The sequence below is a fragment of the Arachis stenosperma genome, chromosome 7, assembly GCF_014773155.1.
Source record: "Arachis stenosperma cultivar V10309 chromosome 7, arast.V10309.gnm1.PFL2, whole genome shotgun sequence".
NCBI classification, from domain to species: Eukaryota; Viridiplantae; Streptophyta; class Magnoliopsida; order Fabales; family Fabaceae; genus Arachis; species Arachis stenosperma.
Window position 1 is genome coordinate 72,054,355 of NC_080383.1, and position 25,642 is coordinate 72,079,996.

The 25,642-nt window shown below is 36.2% G+C and overlaps 2 protein-coding genes across 2 annotated transcripts; both read right to left on the reverse strand.

The window, feature by feature from the left end:
* Window positions 1-6,687: 6,687 nt before the first annotated feature.
* Window positions 6,688-11,805, reverse strand: LOC130939916 (uncharacterized). The gene is made up of 2 exons (XM_057867984.1): window positions 7,489-11,805; window positions 6,688-7,329 (listed from the first exon to the last, which is right to left on the reverse strand). Exons 1-2 carry the CDS (start codon window positions 11,803-11,805, stop codon window positions 6,688-6,690), a joined length of 4,959 nt encoding a protein of 1,652 aa, XP_057723967.1.
* A 10,545-nt stretch (window positions 11,806-22,350) lies between these two features.
* Window positions 22,351-23,346, reverse strand: LOC130941523 (lectin CPL-like). The gene has a single exon (XM_057870063.1). It carries the CDS (start codon window positions 23,303-23,305, stop codon window positions 22,586-22,588), a length of 720 nt encoding a protein of 239 aa, XP_057726046.1. The 5' UTR covers window positions 23,306-23,346; the 3' UTR covers window positions 22,351-22,585.
* Window positions 23,347-25,642: the final 2,296 nt, after the last annotated feature.

The following is a 25,642-nucleotide window of genomic DNA, read 5'->3' on the forward strand; positions in this document are numbered from 1 at the left end:
ATTTCAAATTTTACATCTTTCCGTTACTTAATCACCTTTTCTTTTTTCGACTATTCTACACCGCCACCACCATCACCATTATAACGGCATCAACATCAACTACTTCAACCCTTCCATTCCTTAAGCCCATCTTCTTCTTTTTTCACTGTCGCAATTATAATCACATCATCCTTTAACAACAACAACAACTGTAAGCAATCAAACCACAAAAACAGTCAGAATTTATTTTTCAAAAAAAAATCAAGGGAAGAATGATGGAGAGAGATCGAGGGATCTAGGATACCTTAAAAAAGGTAGTACCATTGACGACGTTGACGTTAACGGAGGAGAGATCAACATTGATTGTGTCGCGTATGACATGGATACTAATCCAGCCATAAACATACGCGCGCACACACATACATACACACATCCTATTAACAATAAATTTAATAATATTTCAAAACAAAGATTAATAAAGAGATGTTTTTTAAAAGAATAGAGACCAGAAAATGAGATTAAGAGAGGGGCACAGAGAAGAGGGAGCGAAGATGGAGATAAAGGAAGCAGAGACAAAGGCGAAAAAGATGAAGCATTGGCGATGAAGGTAAAGATGCGACACAATAGCGATTGATAGAAATAAGAAAAGGCGGCATCAATAACAATGGAGAGGAAGAAGAAGAAGTGGTGCAATGGAGGTAGAGTTACGACGACGCAGATATGGAATATGGGTAGGAGAGGGAGGAAGAAGAGAAGTATTGCGATAGAGTTAGTGACTTAACGGCTAAATCTGAAAAGAGGAGGAAAATGGGCTAAGGTAAAGAGGAAGAAAAATAGCTGCGCTTCTACCGTGCACGGCTAAAATCACAAGAACACCAGCAGATAGTGGCAGTTGCCAAACCAATCGCTAATTATCCGCCGCTATCTTCTATTTTAGTGCATTTCATGTTCTTATGTCAAAGTAGTCGTATTGTCTCTAAGACTTGGTGAGGATAAAGGAAGGTGAACTATTCTCATCTTATACTAATTTTGTTTGGTTGAATCTAATTGTCTCATGGATATCATTATCAATTTACTCCATATACTTATTTTTCTTATACACCTTTAGTTTCACTCATTTTTAGCTTACTTTATTTGTCAGCATTTCAGTTTCTGGTGTTAATACTTTCAAAAGTATTTTCTTTTTGGCTTAAAAAGGGAGAAAATTAAAAAAGAAAAAAGAGTTTGGTAAATGGATTAAAATGGAAATTATGGGATGCTTTTGTATAGTTTTCATGATTTAAAAAAAATGAAAATCAAGTTTATTATTCTAATACAAATTGGATTGTATCTGGACTTAGATTTCTTAGTAAGTTAGACTTAACTTTTTTTTATTTTGTTGATATTTGTTTTCATTATTATTATTATTATTATTATTATTATTATTATTATTATTATTATTATTATTATTCATCCTTAATTATTTCTTTTGCTCACTTTTTTGGTACAGAAAAATACCTTTTGGTTTATTACTAGCGTTTAGCAAATACCTTTGAGATGCTTCTTATTAAATAAAGCAGAAGTTTCTGCTACTCTTTAATTCTGTTTTGAACTCTTATGTCATTGAGAGTTATCATATGTGTTGCTAACTTACTATGCTTTAATTGGCATGTGGTAGAAAGCTTCATTCTCATGCGTTTGTTTATCTGTTTTTGCATTAGTATCATGGAAGGAACTTCTTAGAAAAACGTTTAACTTGTCCTTTGCTATGAGAGATGTGGTAAAGTGTTAAAAAAAATTCAAGAAAAAGAAATGTTGTAAATAATATATATGATATAAAAACAAAAATGATTCAAATTAATTTAGAATTGGAATGTTTAGTCAATGATATCTAGCTTTTTTTATTTATTCCTTAGACATTAAACCTTGGTAACAATTGAACAATAAACTCTTGGAAAAGAGATTCTCTCAATAACTGTTTCTTTTTTGATTTTGATGAGAACAATTCAAATGATTGAAGGTGAATAACATATACTAGTAATTTATGACTGAATCACCATAAAGTCAAAGAGGGTCGGTTAAGACCGGAAGAAACTGACCTCTTTAAGTGGACAATGTTCTGGCAATTGTTAACTATTAATTTACATTTTTAATTGCTAAATTATTTAGGCTAATTTTTAATTTACATTTAGAATTGTCTTGTTGTAATAGACTAATGAAACGAGTGTATGTTGTGGACATTGGAAAATCTAAATAAACATGTTTCTTTGAAGTAATGTAGTTGGTAAATGTGATATATTCTTTTATTATAAAACTGAGATCATATTATTATTGATTGGATTAGTATGCCACCATCTTTGCCCCCAAATTCCCAAAAGAATATATGAGTTGGTGTGTATACTCATGTTGGTATCTTTATGTTTTTTTTTTTTTTTCTGGCAAGATTGTATTTTTTCTCTATGGCTTTTTCAATCTGTGATAGTACGAGGCATATTTTCCTTGCCTGATCCTACAATGCCTCATGGTCGCCAAGTAAGATATTCTACAAATTTACTATTCAATTTACCAATGAGATAGTTCTTTTTTGTTAATATATTATGGCTTTTCATATAGGACGTGATAGAGTGGATTTGTGGGCTATAGGTTAAATATTTGGAGGTACGACAGATTATTAGAAGTTGTGCTTTTAAACTGGTGCAGTTCTGATCTCCGGAAATGTTCTCACCATCCAAACTACTTTGGCGAGGTTAGTCCTCTCTTTCTTATTGCTTTTAAATCAAACTTTGAGAATTCCATGTTTACGTTAACTCTACTACATGATTATAAGAAATGTCCTCTCCTAACTTTTTAAACTGTGAAAAGTTGTTTATATGAATAATTTTTTGGAGCTAGCTTTTTTGTATATTAATAGCTTAAATGTCTGTACAGAAAAAAGTGCATATACTACTATGGTAGTGGATCAAAAGAGAGGAATATTTGTCGTTGATCTTCTAAGCTATCATTAGAAAGTGAATAAAAGCTATTATGAAATGTGTGTACCTTAAGCCTGAACAAAGCATTTGATCCCTTATGTAGCGTTTGTTTGCAGGTACTAAGACAGAGACTGAGAGACTGAGACTCAGTATTGTGTTTGTTAGTTCAGAGACTGATACTAAAATGTCTGTCTCTGTCTCCAAAATTTCATTATTTCAGTACCTCCAAAAAGTAGGGACACAGGGGACTGAAATTTTTAGAGATGGAGACTGAAACTTTAATAACATTTTATACCTTAAATACTTTCATTTCAATTAATTAATTTCAATTTTATCATTTGTGCAAATTAAATTAGAGTTTCATTCTTGTTTCAATTTCTGTCTCTCATTTTGCACCAAACAGAATACTGAGATTTGTTTCAATCCCTGTCTCTCAGTCTCTGTCTCTCAGTCTCAGTCTTTCTGTCTCTGTCTCTCCACCAAACACTACCTTATTGACATCATCTTGGAAGACTTTTAGTAAAGATTTCGTATAAAGTCAAAAGCAGAAGCAAGGGTGGGTAGTTGTTACCTCAAATTTTTTTTAATCCCTTTTTTAGTGCATCTATTTGTCATTGAATTATATTTTAATACATGGTATTATGACTTAAAATATTTTAACATTTTAAGTTGTTTTCTTGCACTGCAGCTATTACCTGATATTATGATGCTCTTTCTTTGTATTGCAACCAAGAGCTAATGTGGTTGTTATCACACCACTTGCATTGGCTTCTCAAAGTTTGAATGTGAAATAATATGTAACAATGATTGTGCTCTATTAATAATATCTGTTCTGTCTGGAGTGAGCTTCCGAGATGTGGTCGGCAATGCGACACGGGATTAACTCGGAAACGTTATCCTGAGAACCGTCGACCTCGGCGTGGAACCTGCAAAAAAGGACTCCAACGCTCAAGTCAGCTTATGAATTTCAAAACCAGAAAGGATAAGATAAAGTAAAGTAAGGGGAAGAGTAGTCTGAGTAGAGGGTGGAAGAAGGATCCTTTTGAGTTTATAACTGTTCCTGCTCTTTTTTCTCTGCCTCCTTGAGTTGTAGTTCGTTTGTTTAAATAGAGCTTGTCAGTTGAGCAATGCTCGGTATTTGTTAGGGTTTGTTGATAGGATTGAGATTCCCAATTCCGTTGGAACGAGAATCTCGGTATGAGTGAAGTGATGGACTTGTTATTCGTTCTGTTTGCCGAGGATATTGGAAGGTTTGGCCGAGGATATGGAATGTTTGGCCAAGGATATCGGGAAGGTACACAGCCCCAAGCTTGGCATGAAGAACGTGTTGAGCTTTTTGCTGTATCCTCGGCCCTTATTGTTTTCGATTTGTTGGTGTGGTTTTATTGCCTAGGGATCCCCCAAGCTCAACGTGTTTCCATTGCCCAGTTTGTGTTCTAATGGGCTTTGTTAAGTGGGCTTGGTGTCATATATTATGTTGTTTTTTTTTTTTTTTGTGGCAGGAAAACGGGGCTGTCGCTTGTAGTTAATGGGAAGTGGAGGGGTTACGTGGGGTGTTGTGTCGGAGTAACCTCCTGTCTGTTAGGCTCCTTATGCTTTTGGATTTGATTTTTCTCGAGTTGCAAAAATGAGTAAGAAAGGTAACTATTTTTACTTTTCTTTTAGTTTCTTGTTACTGTTTCTTTTTCGCTTTCATGGGTAGGAAAGGAGTTACCGTAGATGAGGGTGACCCTTATGGCTTGGTGGATAGTGATGTGAGGTCTCGGGTTTCTGTGTTTAGCAGTGTTGAGATGTTGTCGCAGTTGAATGAAACTAGGTGGGTGAGGGGTAGTGATAGTTTGAAGGTTAGGTTTTTACCGTGCGATAAGGATGATAGAGTTTGTGAGAAACGTGGGGATTGGTCGTACTTCTATGTGTATACCTGTATGTTGACCGAGTTGGGTGTACGATTTCCCTTTACGAACTTCCAGTGTGGTGTGTTGTCACTGCTAAATTGTGCTCCTACGCAGCTTCACCCAAATTCGTGGGCATTTGTTCGAGCTTTCGAGTGTCTCATGGAGTATTTGGATTGTTATCCTTCATTGGGTGTTTTCTTTTCGTTATTTCAGGCGAAGGGAGTTTGGAAAGGTGGCTGGGTGAACTTAAGCAGTCACCCAGGTCGTGCCGTCTTTAGCCTGTATAAGTCTTCTTTTAAAGACTTTAAGGAAATGTTTGTGAAGGTTCAGGTTGGCGAGGATTTTTATCCCTTTTTTCTTGATGCTTTATTAGAGGAGAGGTTTCCTGTGTTTTGGTCTGCTGAACCTCGTCAGGTCTTGGAATGTGAGGATAGGGTTAAGAGTGAAGACTATATACTTGGGTTTCTTATGTCGGCAATGTCGTCTTCTGACCTTCTGTCTATTCCTGGATTGTTGAAGCTTGAAGGGGATAGGGAAGCGTTAGAGGAGTACCTAGGTATTTTTTATTTGTTTGGTTTGTTAGTGGTGTGATGTGTTATAGATTTCTGATTGTTTTGTGGTTTTTGCTAGGTGAAAAGGCGTCAACCCTAACTACTGCAAATTTGAAGGCTTTCGTCTCTAAGGCTAGGAAGAAGGAGAAAGAGGGTTCTTCGACTAATGTGGCGAAGGAGGGGGGTGGGTCCGGTGGTCAAGAAATTCCTCTTAAGAGGAAAAGAGGTGGGGGGAATTCGAGGGTGGTGGATTTGACTGGTGTGAAGGATGATAATGCTGTTTTTACAGCGGAGGAGATTGATGCAGCTTTTCAAAGTCAGGTTGGGCTTCACGGCTACAAGGAAGGGCCGAGTAATTCGATGTGGTCGGCTTCTTTTCCTTTCATGGCCGTGGCTGATGAATTTGCCCAAGTCGATGCTGACGTCAAGACGATCCATGAGGCTGGAAAGATAGGGGTGGCTCGCTATTTGCAGGTTATTTATGTAATTTGCATTGTTTTTTCGCTTAGTAGTTGTAATACTGAATGGTATGGTGTTTGCTTAGGTGATTGGAGCTCGTTTGTTGTCGATTGGTCGGACTTCAGAGCTGGATGTGATATTGGATGCTGATAATGTTGTTGCTGTGAAGAAACTAAAGGAATCGTTGCAAGAGAGGGATTTGAGAATTGATAAGCTGAGGTCTGAGGTTAAAGCTCTTAAGAAAGCTTCGGAGGCGGAGGTAAACAAGTTGAAAAAAGACTTAGAGGTGAATGTTGCTGAGACGGAAGGCTTAAAGGCTAGGGTTGCCGAACTAGAGGAGGAAGTGCTGACTGCCTTTACCTTAGGTTTTGATCGGGCTGTGGCTCAGATTAGGGTTGTAGCTCCTGAAGTTGATACTGATTTGCTTGATGTAACAAAGATTGTGAGTGGAGGTCGCATTATGGATGATGGGACATTGCCTGAAAACCAGGATGAAAGTGTGTCGGTTGAGAAGGGAGCGGATTAGGATGTGTTGTCCGTCTTTTTGCATTTTGTAATTTATTTTTGTCTTTTGGATTTGGAATGTTCTCTACATGTGTAGAGGTTGGTATTTTGTGTTTTTGATGTGCGCGCGCTAATATGTTATCTGACAGTTTAGACTATAAATATATAAATGACATAGCTATGCTCGGTTTGATATGTTTTGTAAATAATGTATTTGATTTTGTTTATTTTGAGTATATGGAAAAGATATGGGGTGGGGACCTCATTAAAACCTCTCCAAGAAAAACCCTGTTTTGGGGAAAAACCTTGCGAGTAGGAAAAAGAGTGTCTCCCCTTGGCCATATCTACTCATGATATGTAAGCTTTTAGTGATGATACATTCCATATTCCAGGGATATCAGTTCCCTGAATTGTTTGGAGTTTGTACGCTCCTTTGCCGAGTACTTTAGTAACTCGGTAAGGGCCTTCCCATGTTGCGGCGAGCTTTCCGTGGGTTGGTGGTTTCCGTGCTTCCTCTGTACGTCTTAGGACGAGGTCTTGTTCGCCGAATGATCTGGGTTTGACCGTTTTGTTGTACTTTCGCTTTATTATGCTTTGCATTGCCTTGTGCTTTAACTCGGCTTTGTATCTCTCCTCCTCTATTGTGTCCAGCTCGATTTGCCTGATGTTGTCGTTATGTGTTGCTGGTATGATTTCGGATCTTGTTGTTGTGAGGGCGATCTCTATTGGAATCATCGCGTTTGCACCGTAGACAAGTCGGTAGGGGGTTTCATTGGTAGTTGTTTGCTTCGTGGTATTGTAACTCCATAGTACTTCTGGTATTAGTTCTGCCCATTCTCCTTTAGCATCTCCGAGCTTTTTCTTGAGTGCAATGAGAATTACTTTGTTAGCTGCCTCCGCAAGTCCGTTCGATTGCGGGTGTTCTACTGATGAAAAGTGATGCTTAATTTTGAAACCCTGTAAAAATTCTGCCAAGCTTTGATCGGTGAACTGCCGACCATTGTCAGTAATGATAGCATGGGGTATGCCGAAACGGCAAATGATGTTTTTCCAAATGAAAGTTCATATTTTTTCAGCCCTTATTTTTGCCAAAAGTATGGCTTCTATCCATTTTGAAAAATAGTCAATTGCAACGAGTAGATATTTTACCTGTCCCGGGACCTTTGGGAATGGGCCGAGAATATCAAGCCCCCATTTGTGGAATGGCCAGCTTACCTCCGAACTGTGCAGGTTCTCGGCCGGGTTGTGGATAAGTGGTGCGTGTTTTTGGCAGCTTTCACATTTTCTTACTTTCTGAATACAATCGCTTTTCATTGTCGGCCAATAGTAACCTGCTCGGGCTACTTTTGAGGCCAGGCTTATTCCTCCGATGTGGTTCCCGCACACTCCCTCATGGGCCTCGTCCATGGCGATTTTGGCTTCCTCCGTAGTTAGGCATCGGAGCAGTGGCTGAGAGAAACCTCGTTTGTATAGTGTTGTCCCGATGAGTGTGAAAGATGATGCTCTCCTTTTGAATGCTTTGTTGTCTTTGATTGTTGATGGAATGTGCCCCGTTTGGAGGTAATGTTCGTAAGCTATCCTCCAATCTTCTTCCTGTGATATAGAATAAATTCTCTTGTTGCTGAAGCTTGGTTCAGCAAGTGTTAGTTGAGATATTACAGATTCATGCATATTTTTCCTAGTTGTTGCTAGTTTAGATAATGCATCTGCTCGAGTGTTTTGTTCCCGAGCTATGTGTGTGATTTGTAATGAGTTAAATTGAGAGATGAGTTCTCTTACTAGTGTGTGATATTTTTCTAGCAGTTGGTCCTTTACCTGGAAATTTCCGTTTACCTGTTGTACGATCAGCTGCGAGTCGCAGTATACTTGTAGATGCGTGATGTTTAGTGATTGTGCCAATCGGAGGCCGGCAAGTAAAGCTTCATATTCGGCTTGGTTATTACTTGTTTGAAAAGAGAACCTGATTGATTGTTCGGCTTGTAAGTCGTGTTTGTTTGTTAAGTATACGCCCGCTCCAGATCCTTCTGCATTTGAGGCTCCATCTACATACAATTCCCAGCTATATTCCTCATTTGGTTGTCCTGTTAATTCGGCTAGAAAATCTGCCAGGAATTGTGCCTTAATTGTTGTTCTCAGCTCGTATGCTACATCAAACTCGGATAACTCTATCGACCATTTGGTAAGTCGTCCTGAGACTTCCGGTCTAGTGAGGATCTGCCGTAGAGGTTGGTTTGTTTTGACGATGATTTTGTTGCTTTGGAAATAGTGCCTTAGCCTCCTTGCTGTGAGTACTAGTGCATACGCCAATTTTTCCATAGGTGGGTATCTTAGCTCGGCATGTTGCAATGTTTTACTGACGAAGTACACTGGCTCGTATTTGCCTCTTATCTCGGTGACGAGTACTGAGCTGATTGCATTTTGAGATATTGATAAGTATAAGGATAGTGGTTTTTCTGAGTTCGGCTTCTGCAAGATCGGTGGGGATAATATCATTGATTTCAGTTTTTGGAAGGCTGTTTCACATTCTGAGCTCCAGTTGAATTTTGTTTGCCCCTTGAGTATGTTGAAGAAATGTTGTGAGTGTGAGGATACCGCGGGCAGGAATCGAGAGAGGGCGGCTAGTCTCCCATTTAATTGCTGAACTTCTTTAATTGTTCGGGGACTTCGCATGTTTATGATTGCTTCACATTTTTCGGGATTGGCTTCGATTCCTCGTGATGTTAGCATGAATCCGAGGAATTTGCCCCCTTTCACTCCAAAGGCACATTTTTCTGGATTAAGTCGCATGTTGCTCCTTCTTAATTGGCCGAATACCTCTTGCAGGTCGAGTTCATGGGTGTGTTCTTGTTTGGTTTTGACGACCATGTCGTCGACATATACTTCCAGATTCCTTTCTATTTGCTGATTAAAAACCTTGTCCATGAGTCGTTGATAGGTAGCCCCTGCATTCTTAAGTCCGAAAGGCATAACAGTGTAACAGTAGTTTCCTAATTCTGTTATAAAAGCTATTTTGTCCTTATCTTTTGGATGCATTAATATCTGGTTATATCCAGAGTATGCGTCTAGAAAGCTTAAAGTGTTATATCCTGATGCATTATCTACAAGTTTATCTATGCAAGGTAGTGGGTAAGCGTCTTTAGGGCACGCTTTATTCAAATTGGTGAAATCAACACACATTCGCCACTTACCTGAGGTTTTTCTTACCATAACAACATTTGATAGCCATGTTGTGAAGCGTAGCTCTTCGATGAATCCTGCTTGGAGGAGTTTTTTAGTTTCTGCAAGGCATGCTTCGCGCTTTTCGTCTCCCGTGTTGCACTTCTTTTGTGATACTGGCCGAACTCTTGGATCGATTTGCAATTTGTGGCATATAAGGCTCGGGTTGATGCCGGGCATGTCTGCTGGAGTCCAGGAAAATAGGTCTGCATTCTCCTGGAGTAATTTTGTTATTTTCTGTTTTATACCTGGAAGAAGTGAGGAGCTGATGTGAGTATAATGGTTAATATTGTCATCTAGCTGTACCTTTTCAAGCTCGTCTATTGGTGTTGGTTTGTCCTGGAGATCTCCTCTCGGGTCAAGGTCGGCCGTATCTGAAATGCTGGCGATGTTGTATGTTTCTTGTGTAAGCTCGGCTCGTTGTTGGGCTTCTGCTTTGATTCTTAAACTCTCATTGTAACATCTGCGAGCCTCAATGTGATCTGAATGTATTGTTGCTATCAGGTTCTCCCGTACCTGAAATTTCATGCACAAATGGATTGTGGAAACAATGGCACAAAAAGTATTTAGAAAAGGTCTACCCAGAATGATGTTATAAGGGCTTATGCAATCGACTACTAGGAATTGTAAATCCTTTGTTTTACTCATTGGATGTTCTCCCAGGGTTGTCTTCAGCCACACACTGTCGAGGATTGATACCCTTTCTCCCGAGAATCCTATTAGTTCGCCTGAGGATGGCAGCAGAGTTTGCTCACTAAGTTTCATTTTCTTGAAGGTGGAGTAGAAAAGGACATCGACACTACTGCCAGGGTCAAGTAGAGCTTTTTTAACTAATAGATCTCCTGCTTGGATGGATATGACCACCGGGTCGTCTAGGTTATCCGACCTTGCTTGGTAATCAGAATGCCTGAAGGAGATTTCCGGTGTTCGAGGTTTGTTGGTTGGCGTTTTATTTGTTTGTTGTAGTGTTAACATTTCTCGGAAATGGCGCTTGCGTGCCGAGCTGGTTTGACCACCACTTGCAAATCCTCCTGAGATGCAATTTATAACCCCTCTTGGTGGAGGAGGTTGTATTTTTGGATTTTCTGGTGTGTTTTGTCTCCGTTCTTGACGTCGGTCGAGGGAACCTTCTGAACTTGGTCGGGCTTTGCTTATGTACTTATCTAGGTGTCTTTGCCTTGCCAGTCTTTCCAGGAGATCCTTTGCTATGACGCATTCGTCGGTTGTATGTCCGAACTTTTGGTGAAAGGCACAGTGCTTTGTCTTGTCAACGAACCGCTGGTCTTGATATGATCCGGCTTTGTTTGGAGGTTTGATGAGCTTGTTATGTAGTATTTCTTTTAGGATGTCTTCTCTCTGCGTGTTGAACCTCGTATATGAATCATACTTCGGTGTTAACCTGAAAGGTCTCTTAGGGTCTTTTGTTGGGGTTTTATCCTCCTCTTTCCGGTGCGGTTGTCTTTCGTATCGCCTGGTTTCTCGAAGTTCTTCTATTTCGATCTGCCCTGTCGCCTTGTCTCGAAACTCTTCCAACGTCTTTGGCTTTGCAACAGCTATGGCCTCTTGGAACTTACCAGGTCGGAGGCCACTCTTCAGAGCATGGAGTTGTACTTCAGAATTGAGGTCTGGGATTTCCATGGCAGCCGTTGTGAAGCGCGTCATGTAGTCCTTCAGACTTTCGTGCTGTCCCTGTCTGATTGTGCTAAGGTAGTCGGAGTCCCTCACATAGATCTTTGAGGCTGCAAATTGATTGATGAATAGCTTGGAGAAGTCGTCGAAGCTGGATATTGAACATGCAGGTAAATTTGAAAACCATAATAACGCAGCCCCGTCTAAAAATGTGGGAAAGGATCGGCACAAAATGGGATCGGAGTCACTGTTCAGGAACATCATTGATTCAAACTTTGTGACATGAATTTTAGGATCTCCGATCCCCTTGTATGGTGCCAGAGTCATAGGTAGTGTAAAATTTTGAGGCATCTTAAAACTCATAATCTCATCAGAAAAAGGGTTAGCTCGTCGTCTCCCTGTTTTTGGGGGCATTTCCTCTGTTTTTGCATTAGATTCCGACTGATGTTCTTCGTTTTGTTCGGCGTTTGTTACTTTATTGACGTGCTTTCGTTCGCCCCTGTTCTGCATTGTAGCCAATAGTTCAGCCATACGCTGGTTTTCTGCGAGTAATGCGGCATTGGCTGCCATGAGATCAGCATCGGTCCGAGGATGTTGCTGGGTATCTGACTGATCCTTCATGTTTCAACTTCTGAAAAGAAAAACAGGATACGAGGTGCGTGAATTAGTGTAATGAAAAAAATAAAAAGGGGTCACTTAAATAAGGCCCCACGGTGGGCGCCAATTGTTCTGTCTGGAGTGAGCTTCCGAGATGTGGTCGGCAATGCGGCACGGGATTAACTCGGAAACGTTATCCTGAGAACCGTCGACCTCAGCGTGGAACCTGCAAAAAAGGACTCCGACGCTCAAGTCAGCTTATGAATTTCAAAACCAGAAAGGATAAGATAAAGTAAAGTAAGGGGAAGAGTAGTCTGAGTAGAGGGTGGAAGAAGGATCCTTTTGAGTTTATAACTGTTCCTGCTCTTTTTTCTCTGCCTCCTTGAGTTGTAGTTCGTTTGTTTAAATAGAGCTTGTCAGTTGAGCAATGCTCGGTATTTGTTAGGGTTTGTTGATAGGATTGAGATTCCCAATTCCGTTGGAACGAGAATCTCGGTATGAGTGAAGTGATGGACTTGTTATTCGTTCTGTTTGCCGAGGATATTGGAAGGTTTGGCCGAGGATATGGAATGTTTGGCCGAGGATATCGGGAAGGTACAATATCCATAGATTGTTGATTGTTTTATTAAAATGAAGTAAATTTTACTGATAATATTTTTATTAGATAGATGTGTTTATTGGCTATATCTAGATAGTTAAAAGTCTGTGACTTATAATCCTCCTTATTGGTGTTTCTAGATTGAATATTGGTGATGATATTTAGTTTCAGTTGGATGCCAAGAAAACTACATCTGTTAGGATTTTGTGTTTTGATCATAAATTGAGTCTAAAGCCTGCACTTAACTCTTTCATTGAGGACTCTAAGAAGAGTTCCATGTGGACACGGGAAGAGTTAATTTTCTATAAGCAAACGTCCAATGAAATGCTACTAGACTTTGAGGAAAAAAAAGAAATAATGTTGCACCAATTTTGTCAGATTGATAAAAAGTCAGTTTTTTTTAAGCTTTAAAACTTGCAACTTGGGACAAATTTCAGGAATGGGACACTCCAAGGAGTTTCCAAATTTAACAAGAAATCGTAAACTGGGATAGAGCCTTCCGAAGCTTCAGCGTGTAAGCAGCTTCATCACCACCAATGTCATTTGATGAGTACAAAGTATGAACGTAAGAGAACCAATACTAGCTTTAGTTTTCAACTGTAATGTGAGGTTTGCCATTGAGGTTTAAATCATAATGAAGGAATGTCATTATTATATATGATAAATTTAAAACTATAATAATGTCAACACTTTTTCAAGTCCTTAAACCTCTTTATGTCCCAATTACGGTTGATATATGTAAATAGAAATCATATCACTACAAGAAAAAAGACCTGTCTGGCATACTTTTTTTTGCCACGCTTTTAAAACGTGCCAAAAAGTGGTCTTTGTCCACGCTTTTGCGAAGGTGGCCATTGATTTGTGATTTGGCCACGTTTTTTTGCCACGCTTTTTGGTAAAATCGGCACATTTTTATGAGAGTGTCCACTTATTTGAAATTTGGCCATGCTTTTTTACTGTCACGCTTGAAAAGCGTGGCAATAGAAGGAAATCGACACTCTTTTACGAGAGTAGCCACTGATATAAAATTTGGTCATCTTTTTTTTGTCACGCTTAAAAAGCATGACCATAAAAAGAGACTGGTACGCTTGAAAAGCGTGGCTATACCGTATTTATTTTGGCACCGTAAAAAATGTGCCGATAGAATTTCCTCCCCTAAAATTTAGTTTCCCAACTATTTTTCCCACACTTAACCTTTTTTTTTTCCGAGTTATCAAATTTTACTCTAAAAATGATAACAGCAACACACACTAACTTAACATTGTTATGAAATTCACTTTTAACTAAACATGATAACAACAACACAGTAACTAAAAATAATGAAACCCTAAAATTTCACTTTCATACCCTAAAAAGCTGAGGCGCCGTCGTTCATCCATCTTCTCGAACCCCGCTTTGGCCATCTTCAGCGTCTCGAACCCAGCCTTGGCGTCGTTCATCCATCTTCAGCGTCTCGAACCCAGCCTAACGACGTTCAGCCTCATCTTCTCGAACCCAGCCTTCGTCGTTCATCCATCTCCATCGTCATCTTCATCACTGCCCTTCATCGCACCCAGAAAACCCTAACCTCCATCACGCCGCCATCTATCTCACTGTCGCCACCCTTCTCGCCATTCCTCTTGCTGTCCTTCTCGCCGTTCTGGTCGTTGTGCTGCTCGCCTCTCTCTGTCGCGGTTCTGCTCGCCTCTCTCTGTCGCGGTTCTGCTCACCCAGAAGGTTAGTGCTCAGTTGTGCTCTTGCTTAGTGGTTAGCTCTTGCTTTTTTTTGAATGATTTCTGCTGTTTTCTGTGTTTTAACTGCATTCTATAATTATTGATGTTATTGTTCTTGGATTTGTGCTTACATTTCGAAATTGAAATTGAATGTTTGTGTGTTTTTCAGACGATAAATCTGGCTGCAATTTGCACCCCTGCGGATTACAATACCCGTCCCCTTGACGATATATTCTTTACCCTTTTTCAAAATTTTGAATAACTGGATAGTACAAGTCTTTTTATTTTTTTCAATTTCACTAATTTCAATTAATTTTTTCAGCTAGCACATGTGTGGTACAGTATTTAGTTTTATTCTTCCCTTGGAATAAACGATTTTTTTTTTTAATTTTCTCTTGAAACAATGAAGAAGAAAGGACAAGAGAAACAAAGTGTAACCAGGCCTAGTTTTCTTCAATTTGTTGTAACAAGATGCAGGGGATAGGAAGACAAATAAGCTCAAAAGTGAAACAAGTAAGATTAGAAGGCAGGTAGGAAATGAAAGCGGTGAGTGCTGACCATAGCCAAGTAAGATTGAAGTCATGGAAGCCAAAATGGCACAAGCAAAAGCATACTTGTTCCTTTTAGGCTTCTTCTTGTGAGGATCGAAATCTGCATGGTGGTTAGTGTTGTTGTTAGTTGCTGCTTCAACTGCTTTGGCCTCAGTCATTTTGACTAAAATTGTTGCTTATAATGGGTTTTCAAAAATCTTTAGAAAGTAAAATTGGGGGAAGTTGCATTTATTCTGCCTTGCAGCGGTCAGTAACTCTTCATAACTTAATTGTTATCAGATCTCATTTTCCTTTTTGTTGCTGCAGCTATGTTATTAGAACTCCGCACGTGATCTTGGTGGAGTCTGGTGAGGTATGCAGTAGGATAACTGAGACATAGATGAAGCTAATGATTATGAGTTCTATATAGTCTACAAATCACTGATATTAACTAATTATCTCTCTTAGTTGCATTTTTTTTGGGTTTTGATTTTGAGCAAGTAACTATTTGGTTCAATGGTGGATGCTTGAAATAGAAGCAGAGTTAATACTTGAAATAAAAGGTGTTTTCATTTCTTATTTTGAATTTTTCCTTCACATAATACTAAAAATGAAACAAGTTTGTTGGAATAATTTGATTCACATCACATTCATGTTTACCCCTTAAAATTTATTTTCAGATTCACTGTTTGGACTTATGGCTGTTTGTTTTTTGAGAAGGAACTAGGTTTCTCAGGATCTTCCATTCCATATGGCTTTAAATTTATATAAAGATTTAAAGATGTCATTATTTGACATTGTTGGCTGATTACATTATTATGCATATAGGTTTAATAATTCTCTTCACTTGATGTTTTCATTACAGGGCCGATTTGAGATTATATTTGCTGGATTTTGGAATCAAAGAGTTTGTTTCTGACTTGGTGAGTTTTACTTTTCTTGATATCAGTGTTAAATTGGACGTTTTTGCAAACAATTACAGTAATAAAGGTTTTAACCATAAATTATTTGATCCACATGAAAATTGAAGGGTTAAATTATTTTCTAATTTCAACAAAAATTATATCTTTTTTTGTCTGCTGTCCACGGTTCTTGTTTCAACAATGTTACTAACTATTTCAACAAAAGTGATGAATCAACTATTTAGTTTCTATGTTTTGGTTCACGTCTTTTTTCTGTTTCTAACTTTTTAGGGAATCAAACACAGTAGGTGACCAGAAAAAGGGGCTAATAAGGTAAATTTCCTTCTCAATCAGTGGCTGCTTATTTTGACCCCAAAAGATACTTTGATCATATAATTATATAATATATAGTTTTAGCCTTTTCGGTCCAAATACAAAAAGAAACTTACAATCTTTTTTCTTTTTTTTCCCCTCTCAATTGTCCTTTTTACTGCTTTGTAGAAACATCATTGCTACTGATTAATTTTTCAAATCATTGCATTGCTCTCTCCATTGAAAAACAAGTGTGAACTGATATGAACACTGTAGTCCTTGTGAAGGCAATACTGGAGTAATTTATCAGGGATGTCATTGTCTAATTTGCTTACTATATGCCTGCAGTGCAAAAGGCCAAAAGGGGCTATGGTTGTTGTTTGTGTCTGAGAGTGGCTATGGAAAATGGGTTCCTTTAAGCAGTTTCCGGATTCCACCTTTGAATCAAGTTGGTTTGATTGGATACAAGGTAATTCAACCATCACTCAGTTGTCAACTTCAACAGTATGAACTTGTCTATTCTTTTAAAACATGCGGTTGGTTTTGTGCTTTCTTACTGTTACTTGAGATTAGGGTTTGAAATTATGCAAATTTACTTTAGATGAAGTTCTTTCATACAGTTACTGTTCTGTGCATAGTTCATTATTGAGAGGGGGTGGTAGATTTACAAATCAATTTTCTTCTTTCTAGATACTAGAGAGGGAGCAATGTCTTTTGATTATACCAGTGAACTTTATTGTAACTTGTATGTTGTTCACTTTTTTTGTGTTGCTTTTGCTTATGCTGAAATTAATAGAATAGGTCTATAATTACTACATATAGTGGCAACTTATGTTCTAAACAATTTTTGATGATATCTGCAGGATGATGAGAGCCACAATCACACACACACAGTTTTAAAGCAAATGGTATCAAGAGTTCTTCCCACATCCACTTCTTGTTAATCATAGTTCTACTGTATATCACTTTTGTTTTTCCATCCTTCATATCTTTGGGAACATTACAGTTTTAATTTAAATTATTATTATTATTATTATTATTATTATTATTATTATTATTATTATTATTATAGCATGTAAATAATTCATGTAAATCAATAAAAAATCAATTCTTATGCCTTCTAATTTTATCTTTTTAATTATTATTATAGAATTATAATTTTTTAATTATTATTATGCATTCTAATTTTCTCCTTTTTTTTAATTTGACAAAAAAGCGTGGCAAAAGGTTTTAGTGGGAAAGCCACGCTTTTAAAAGTGTGCCTGTATGTGTTCTATTGCCAAAACCAACTTTTTTGGCATGCTTCAAAAGCGTGGTGATACGTGTACTTTTCGGTTAAAGCGTACCGATAGATTAACACAAGAATTGAAAGGGTGGCCAAAGAAAGCGTGCCGATAGATTCACAAAAGCGTGGCAATGGAGCAACCAGCAAGCTGGCGGATGTGACCCTTTCAAAAGCGTGCCGATAACTTGAAAAGCGTGGCAAAAAACTATTGGCACGCTTTTTAGCATTTTTCGGCACGCTTTAAAAGCGTAGGAGAAAGCTTATTTTCTTGTAGTGATAGAAATGTTTGCTTTGATTTATGGATTTATTGAATTATTCCATTGGAACTTGGAAGCGAGTTCTAATTGGTTAAAAAATTCAAGTTATAGAATAGCATAGAAAAATGATCAAGCTGCAGAATAAATGCTTGATTTGATGTTTTCAATTGATTTTTTTTTTGAAAGGGAGCGGCAGCCGTCCTTGTCTGCGGTGGAGGTGAAGGCGGAGGGCTCCGGTGCCTTCGCCATTGCATTTGGGTTCACCCGTGTTATTTTGGTGGTGGTGTTGAGGTTAAAGATAAAGGTTGGGGATAATTTAAAAATTTTATTAAAAAGTCAACAAAAAAAATTAGGATTTGGGTATTTTTGTCACATGGAACTCATTTTTCATGGATACAATATTAGTTTTCTTAGTTCATAAATACTTTTGTCAGCGTTCGTAAAGTTTATGAGTACAAATAATTGTTTTTTTATTTTTTATAATTTTCAAAGTCATTCTGTTTATATGCTGGTTCAAAATGGAAAACTCGTTACATTTTCAGGAGTACCCTCCTGGTACCTATGGAAAGTAGAACAGCAAAACCTTTTATCACAACAAACTTGGTTGTATTTGCACTTGCAAATGCTTCACATGATTGTGAGGATAATAATTTTATTGCATGTGGAGATGCACTAATTGTTGATCCAGGATGTTTATCAAGATTCCATTGAGAGGTATACTTTCACATGACTATTGAACAATTTATGTGTAAACATGCTTTTCTATTTTTCCTCTGTTTCCTATTTCTTTTATGGATCTGTGGCTTGGAGTAATAATTAATTTCTATATTATCAAATTTGTTTTACTAAATCGTAACTTAGGACTCTATAATCATCCGTTAGAGAAAGTTGTTACTACTTTGCCAAGACGACTAGTGGTCTTTGTTACTCATCATCACCATGACCATGTAGATGGTAAGTCTTTCCTAGAATATAGCTGTTTATGATCCTTTAGTGTACATTGCATTGAGTACACAGTACAGTTGGTAAAAATGTAAGCAGTTTATAAGAAGCCATTTCACTTTGTTATTTCTGAACTAAATCTAAGTGAGCAACAAAAAGCATCTAAGTTGAGGATATGATCTAATATTTGTTAGCTCTGCACTCAAGTGTACCTCATAAATTATCACCTTTTTTTTTTTCTATTTTCTGATAGAAGTTATTGTTTGTTCTGAGTTAAGCCTTCTATGTAGAAACTGATATTTAAGATGTTATTATCTGCAGATTATTTTCATTCTTGTATATTGTAAACCTTTATGACAGGTCTATTAATGAATGTGAATATTATTAAAATGTTTATTTTTTTTTTGTTAGTATGAGGATGTGATGTGAAAAAAATATAATTTTTGATAAAAATATGACATGTGACGGATTTCTTATATACTTTAGTTATCTAAATGTAATATTTTGATAACTTATGTATTTTTTTTTATTAGACTTTACTCGGTATTACATGTAGTGGATATAATATAATATATTCTGATTTGTGTCGTTTGGACTAAAAGCATATTTAGTTTGTAATGTAAATTTTATAATTTAGATTACTTGAATTTGTCCTTTTTAGACTTATTTTGTGATTATCATAATTTTTGGATATGATTATGTTTTAAAAAAAATCTTACAAAATAAAGTAAGCTATGGTCACAGTTTTAAAATATGGTCACGCTAAAACTATGATCATAAATTAGGCTAAGGTCACGGTTTGAAATTAGGGTGACCACAGAGTAAGTTATGGTCGCGGTTTTAAAATAGCATGACCATAGATAAGTTATGGTCACGCTAAAATTGTGACTATAGATTAGGATGTGGTCATGATTTAAAATACTGTGACCATAGAGCAAATTATGGTCATGGTTTTTACGCTATTCTATGGTCACGGTTAAAAAATGTGGCTTAAAGTATCAGATAGAAAACACTACAACCGTGACTATAGATAAAAAAGCTGTAACCATAGATCTTTGGCTACGTCAGAATAGGTCACGGTTGAAAAAACTGTGATCTAAAGTAAAAAATAGTGACTATAGATCTATCGTCACCTTTTTCCTAGCTATAGTCACAACTTTTTACCGTGATCATAGACCAAATTTTTTGTAGTGTTGTGTTAGCCGTTTTGTTTTAAACCCAAGAAGAGAGCATTGGAGTGTTATAAAATGGATAATGAGATATTTTTATGGTACTTCTTGCACGAAGTTGTATTATGAAAGTGAGAACTTATTCTAGTTGGAGATATTAGCCACATAGTATCAACTTTGTTTTTTTGGTATTTTCATCTTCTTGATTCTTGTTTGTATGATTTGATGTTTGAGTTGTTTAGCTTGTTGTATGTGCATTTTGTACGGTAATTTGTGATTCTCTTGTATTCTATTGTTCACATTAAAAGTCTTGATGTCCTGTCTCTATTTTTCTGGTTTTTTATGCTTTTTTTATTGCATTAATGTGTTAATTTGTTGCTACCATTTATTTGTGAGTGGGTGTTGTTTCTCTAATTTTTAGAAGTAAGAAATTGTGTATTTTATTCTTGTCACCAGGAATATATATTATTGTATCTATATCTCCTGTAAATATAGACAGTAACTAAACATTACATGAGAGTTTAAGTTGTTAAAAGTAATATCTTTTGTTATGAATGTTTTCTCTATGCTAGATCTTGCAACTTTGATGTCATAAGTCCATTGAATAATTTGTTTCCATGACTTTCTGTTTCTTTAACATTGTTTTTTATGCTCCGATATAATGGTTGGTTGATGAAGGAAGGGAAGCCTTCAAGTAGATTTTGACTTGTTTTTATGAGACGTGAATGAAATCAAACAGTAGAATTAACTAATGATATTTGCATTAGCTTAGATTATTCATATTATATTTTTTAGTTGAAATTTTTTCTAGAACTCTTTGTAACGTGAAATACTTTGTCCCGTATTGTCCTCTATATTCTTGCTTATGTTGGGTCAAGAGGATTTGTTTTTCTATACTTCACATATCTTTATTTGAATAGTAAAGATGATTTGTTGTGCTCCTATATAAATAACAGAATCAATTTTAAGGGTTTTTAGGTTTATAAAACATTAAAGTTAATAATTATGTGTCCTAATTTCCAGAAAAATAACATTTTTGTTCTGTTGGTAAATGGCATCAACTATATTGGATATGTTATTCAGATATATGTATACCAAGAAAAAAAAATTGTTATTCACATATAAATTGCAATGACAGATTGGATTTTACTTGGGGCTGATTTGGACATAAATTGTTGTAGCAATTACAAGTTGTTTTTTTTTTCTTTTTTGGTCAAGAGCAATTACAAATTGTTTAGAAAAGTCAAAATCCACGTTGAGCATATGCAATTGAATTGGGCAAACTTTTGGCAAGAATACCTCAAGGAAGGCCCAAATGACCCAAGAGACCCAACTGATGAAGAGGGAAGGAGTGAAATGGGAGGCCCAAGTGAGGAAACATCAACTTCAGAGAAAGGAATTGGGCGAGAGTTGAGAGCCTAGAGTGATCTGCCTAAGATAGCTCCAAGGTGGATGAAGGATTTTGTGAGGAAGTGACCTGCGTAACGTTGAATCATAATCTGCTGAACAGGAGTAAAAAGCTTGAAAGACACCCAAATTCCCTGGTTAGAAAGATAAATGAGGTGAAAAAGAAGGAATGTTTTTTTTTTTTTTTTTTTTTTTTTTTTTTGGTACAAACTTATAGAAAAAGGCAATAGATGTGTCCATTACCTAGGTAGTAAGAATATAGAATTAGAGTATGGTTTTTCGTTCTGGGATTATCCCTTTTCAAAATTAGCTAAAATCCTCCAAAAAGATTGTAGAGGAATTACCTTACTCCGTTCTGATTGTATTTAGCTTCTCTTTGTAGTTCTCTTTTGGGGTTTTAGTCCTGTTTCAATAAATTTTGTCAGATTCTTTGAAGTTGATTAGGCAGTGAGCAATATTGGATTTCATTCCATATGAGTTTCCTCCCCTGATCCGAAGAAGGAGGGGCTCAGTATGCATTTCTACATTTTCTCTAGCAGATGTTCTCATCTCTTTGGACTCTGCTACTCTATCATATTTGTTTCTTTTATTTGACAATAAACAAAATTTTTTTACAATAAACTCATAAATTTTATAATAAAAATACAGAAAAATATAGAAATAAAATACATAAATTTTGGGCTTTTGTGTTTATTAAATACGTTTCTGTATTTAGTTTTTGTAGGATATTTATCAAATTGAGTTTTTTTATACAAAATTTATGTTTGTATAGAAATTTAAGTGTTTTATAACTAATAATTTTGTTTTTTTTTATTTTGTCTAAATAACTACTATTATGTGTGCAACTTCACAAAGTTTTATATATTTTATTGAATTTTTTGTTTTACATTTTTTAATTTTGGGGACAAATTTTTTTTTTGAAAAATGGTTAATTTTTTTTAAAAGACACAAGTTTGTGGATTAAAAAAAGAAATTTTGCATTTTTTTCTCCTACTCATTGCCTTCTTCATCATCTTCATTTATTTCTATTTCTCTTCTTTTTTTTCTTCTTTTTTTTGTTTTAACGTTTTTTCTGTTTCTCTTTTTTATTCTGTTAAAAAAAAATAGGAGGAAAAAAAAACACACAACATAAAAGAAAAAGAAGCAAGAACAACACAAAAGAAGCAGCCAAAAACACAGAGCACAATAGTAAAAGAAAAATAATTAGAAAAAGAAACAAAAAAGTAAACGTAGTAGCAATAGATGAGTGAATTTCGCAGCATATTTGTATTAGAAGCTTTTGTTAGGTCATTAAGTTAATTGAACCAATTTAATTTAACTTAGATGCTTGTAAAACTTCATTCATATAATAATAATAGTATCGAAATGATAACTATAAGGACCAAACTTAACCAACAATTTTATGAGTACCAAAATCTTATTTAAGCATTTAATATTTGTATAAGTCAGACAAAATCTCATAAAGTAGCTTTCATTCATAGATCAAAGAAGGCTTAAAACACAATAGTAGAACTTAGATGATTTTGATACCCCAATAATCCCAGAAGCTTTTTCTTCATATAACAGAACTGGATCGGAACAAAACAACATAATCGCTACAGAGACTCAAAAGAAAACAATGGACTATATTTTGTCCTTATTGGAACATAAAAGATGGGAAATCACAACAATGACACATCCATGGTGGTTCTTACACAATGTTGTTGGTGGTCAACGTTGACCTGAAAGACCAAGATAAAATATCATTTGCTTGAGCGTATTGCCCAGTGGAACCTGAGAACCCAACCCTAACCCATTCAGGAACGACATTATTCAAGTCAACATTATGGGTAAGTGTTACTGGAGCAGCATTTGGATATGAACATATAACACTTAGTGTCTTTGAGACAGAGTTATATGATATTTTTGCAGTGGCTACCACTCCACTTTGGACAATCCACCTGTTTGTCACAGATGATTTGATAGAGTTGATATCAATTCCGATGTGGATAGAATCGGGATCTTCAATATCGCGGTTAACATAGGTATCAAACTCAACAGCAACAATTGTATCGGTTGTTATACCTGGTCCGTCGAAGAGACCGAGGAACTTACCACCGGAATTAGGAGGGATGGTGGTGTCGGTCGGAGCGATGAAGAAGGCAAAGCCGTCACCGGGAGCATTGGATCCGTTTTGTGAGACTTTAAAGGTGAAGGTGGTTTCAAAGCTTGATGCCAAAGCAGATTTACTAAAGATGTGAATAGGGGCAGAGTATAATGCTCTGCCTACACTGCCATTTTGTGGTAATCCATTTTGGTCTACATGGGTGAGGTGTAAGACATTTTTATTTGAAATGGATGAGTCTCCTTGGAGGATGAGGTCTTCCTGGTTAGGCTCAAATTTATTGAAGGTGAATGAGACAGAAGACATGGTTTGGGTTGTTGGATATGATTTTTACTATATGGTTTGCAATGCTGAGTTTGGGATAAAAGGTTTAGTGCCCCTCCACTGTCTTTATAGCGGTGGAAAGAGTAAACCAACAAAGAATCTCAAAAAAAAATTAAGTGGAATGCAACGGTTAAGGAAAAATTATTTATTTTTTAAGTAGTTAGTGAATAATATTTAAAAATGTAAATTAAAAATATATTGTTGGACCTTTAAAATAAAAATATTAAATTAATAGTTAAAATGTTATATGTATACTTGTTTTCAGTGGAATTCGAATAACAAATTATTTTAAATTTTTATATTTATCACCACAAAAATTATGTATTTTTCAGTCAATGAATTTTTGTATTTTTTAATATATTATTTTAAAAAATTATTTCTTTCAAAAAAAAATATATTTATCAGAACATAATATCTGTGATAAAAGCATGTGTTTTATTTCTTTGTTTATCTTCAAAGATTATATCTACTTTAAAAAATATTCTGCGTCTTTTTTCTTAGTTTTCTATAATAAAAATTATGCTTACCTTAAAGAGTAAATAACTATTTTTTATCACCAAAAATTTAAATGCCCATAAAATTAACTTTAAAAAAACTAATTATTATTAACTTTAGAGTTAATGTGAATTAAATTTTTCTAAAATTTTACAAACTAGCTTATTATCATTTTTTTTATTCCACTATGGGTATCCAATATTTTGCCACATAAATTGTAAACGCCACTAAAATTAGTAAATAATTAATTAATAAATCGAATTTTAATTAGAAAAATTAGAAATGTAAATCTAATATTAAAATAGAATAAAATTCTTTAAAATAAAAATTTTAACACTAATTTCAAAGAATTTGATTCAAAATTGGGCCGAACGGGCCGAACCATTGAACTGAATCTAAATCGGACCCGTGGGCCCAACCGGACCGAACACTTAAATGAGTTTCAGCTCATCACTTCCCTTTCATTCCTCATTTCGTTCCAGCAGCCACAGGAGGAGGAAGATGAAGACCAAAAACCTAACTTCCACTTTCATCCACCATAACTTCTTCATCCGAGCTCCGATCGCCGCACTATTTGCGGCTACGCGTCCAGCGCGTTGAGATCTACAATTCTATCAGAACAATTTCTTTGGTAAGTTACTCTAACACTCCAGCCTCTCCTTCCCCCCAATTTTCAAAAAATTATGTAGCGGTGTTGAATTTCTTTACTTTTTGATGTATTAGGATCCAATTAGCTTGAGAAAAATATTCACTTTTGCTTATACAAAGTTTGGGTAAGGTGAGGAAACCATAACTCTATCTAATTTTTGAATTTGTGCAATAGATATTGAGTTTGGGTATATATGTGTTATATATTTGTATTAGGTGGTGTGCATGTAATTAGAACTTGAAATTGTGGACATTGGAGGCCTTGTATTGGTGTCAATTATTGGTGATTTTGTGAATTGTGGAGCTGTGTGTGTGGCTTAAGTGTTGCCTTGGACCAAACGTGAAAATCGGCCAAGGTATGGTTTATGTTTCGCGTATTTAATATATAATGCTTTGTGAAAACTTAGGCTAGACGATCCTAGGATAAGTTGGAATGCAAAGGAACATGTAATGTTTAGTATCCTTGTTGTTGAATTATATTATGAGTTGTGTATTGAGTTATTGTTGTGGATGATGATAGTAGGATGTGAATCGATGAACTTATGATTATGAACTTCTTAAAAGAATATATGAATGTCTTGGATAGGTGGATGACAAATTTGTTGATATATTTGCAAGGTTGATATATGATATTGTGGAATTCGGTTATGGTAGTTATGAAAGGATTATTGTGGTAATGGTAAAGTGATGTTGTGTTGATTTTGGTGCATGAAAGATGAGGTTTGGATTGAATTTTTAAGGAAAATGAAGTTTTGAAACATTTCGTGAAATTTGGTTTTTGGCCGAATTTTGGCGACCTATAACTTGGCTTCTGGACCTCCAAATGATTTCAAACTTATTTTGTATGAAAGTTGGGTTCGTGAAGTATATGCCATTCGAAGAACGGAGGAAAAATGTTTTAAGACGAAAAAGTTGTGCGCGTTGGAAGTTCGGGGTTTCAAATGTAAAATTATGCAGCTTTTGACTTAACCAGAATTTTTAACCAAAAACCTATGCATGCGTACGCACACCTGCGTGTGCATACGCACATCGCCAAAAAGTGGGGGCTACGCGGGCAGGTGCACGCGTACACGTCTTGGGCTAAAAAGAGACCTGTGCGTGCGCACACCTCAGTTTTCAAGAGATTTGTGCATGCGCACACATGTGTATGCGTACGCACACCCCTGTTTTCAGCAA

Bases quoted from the DNA above. Each gene is read 5' to 3' on its own strand.
- LOC130939916 (XM_057867984.1), bottom strand. From the start codon at position 11,805: ATGAAGGATCAGTCAGATACCCAGCAACATCCTCGGACCGATGCTGAT. The intron at 7,330-7,488 runs GTAAAATATCTA...AATGGTCGGCAG, and splicing joins TCCCAAAGGTCCCGGGACAG to TTCACCGATCAAAGCTTGGC.
- LOC130941523 (XM_057870063.1), bottom strand. From the start codon at position 23,305: ATGTCTTCTGTCTCATTCACCTTCAATAAATTTGAGCCTAACCAGGAA.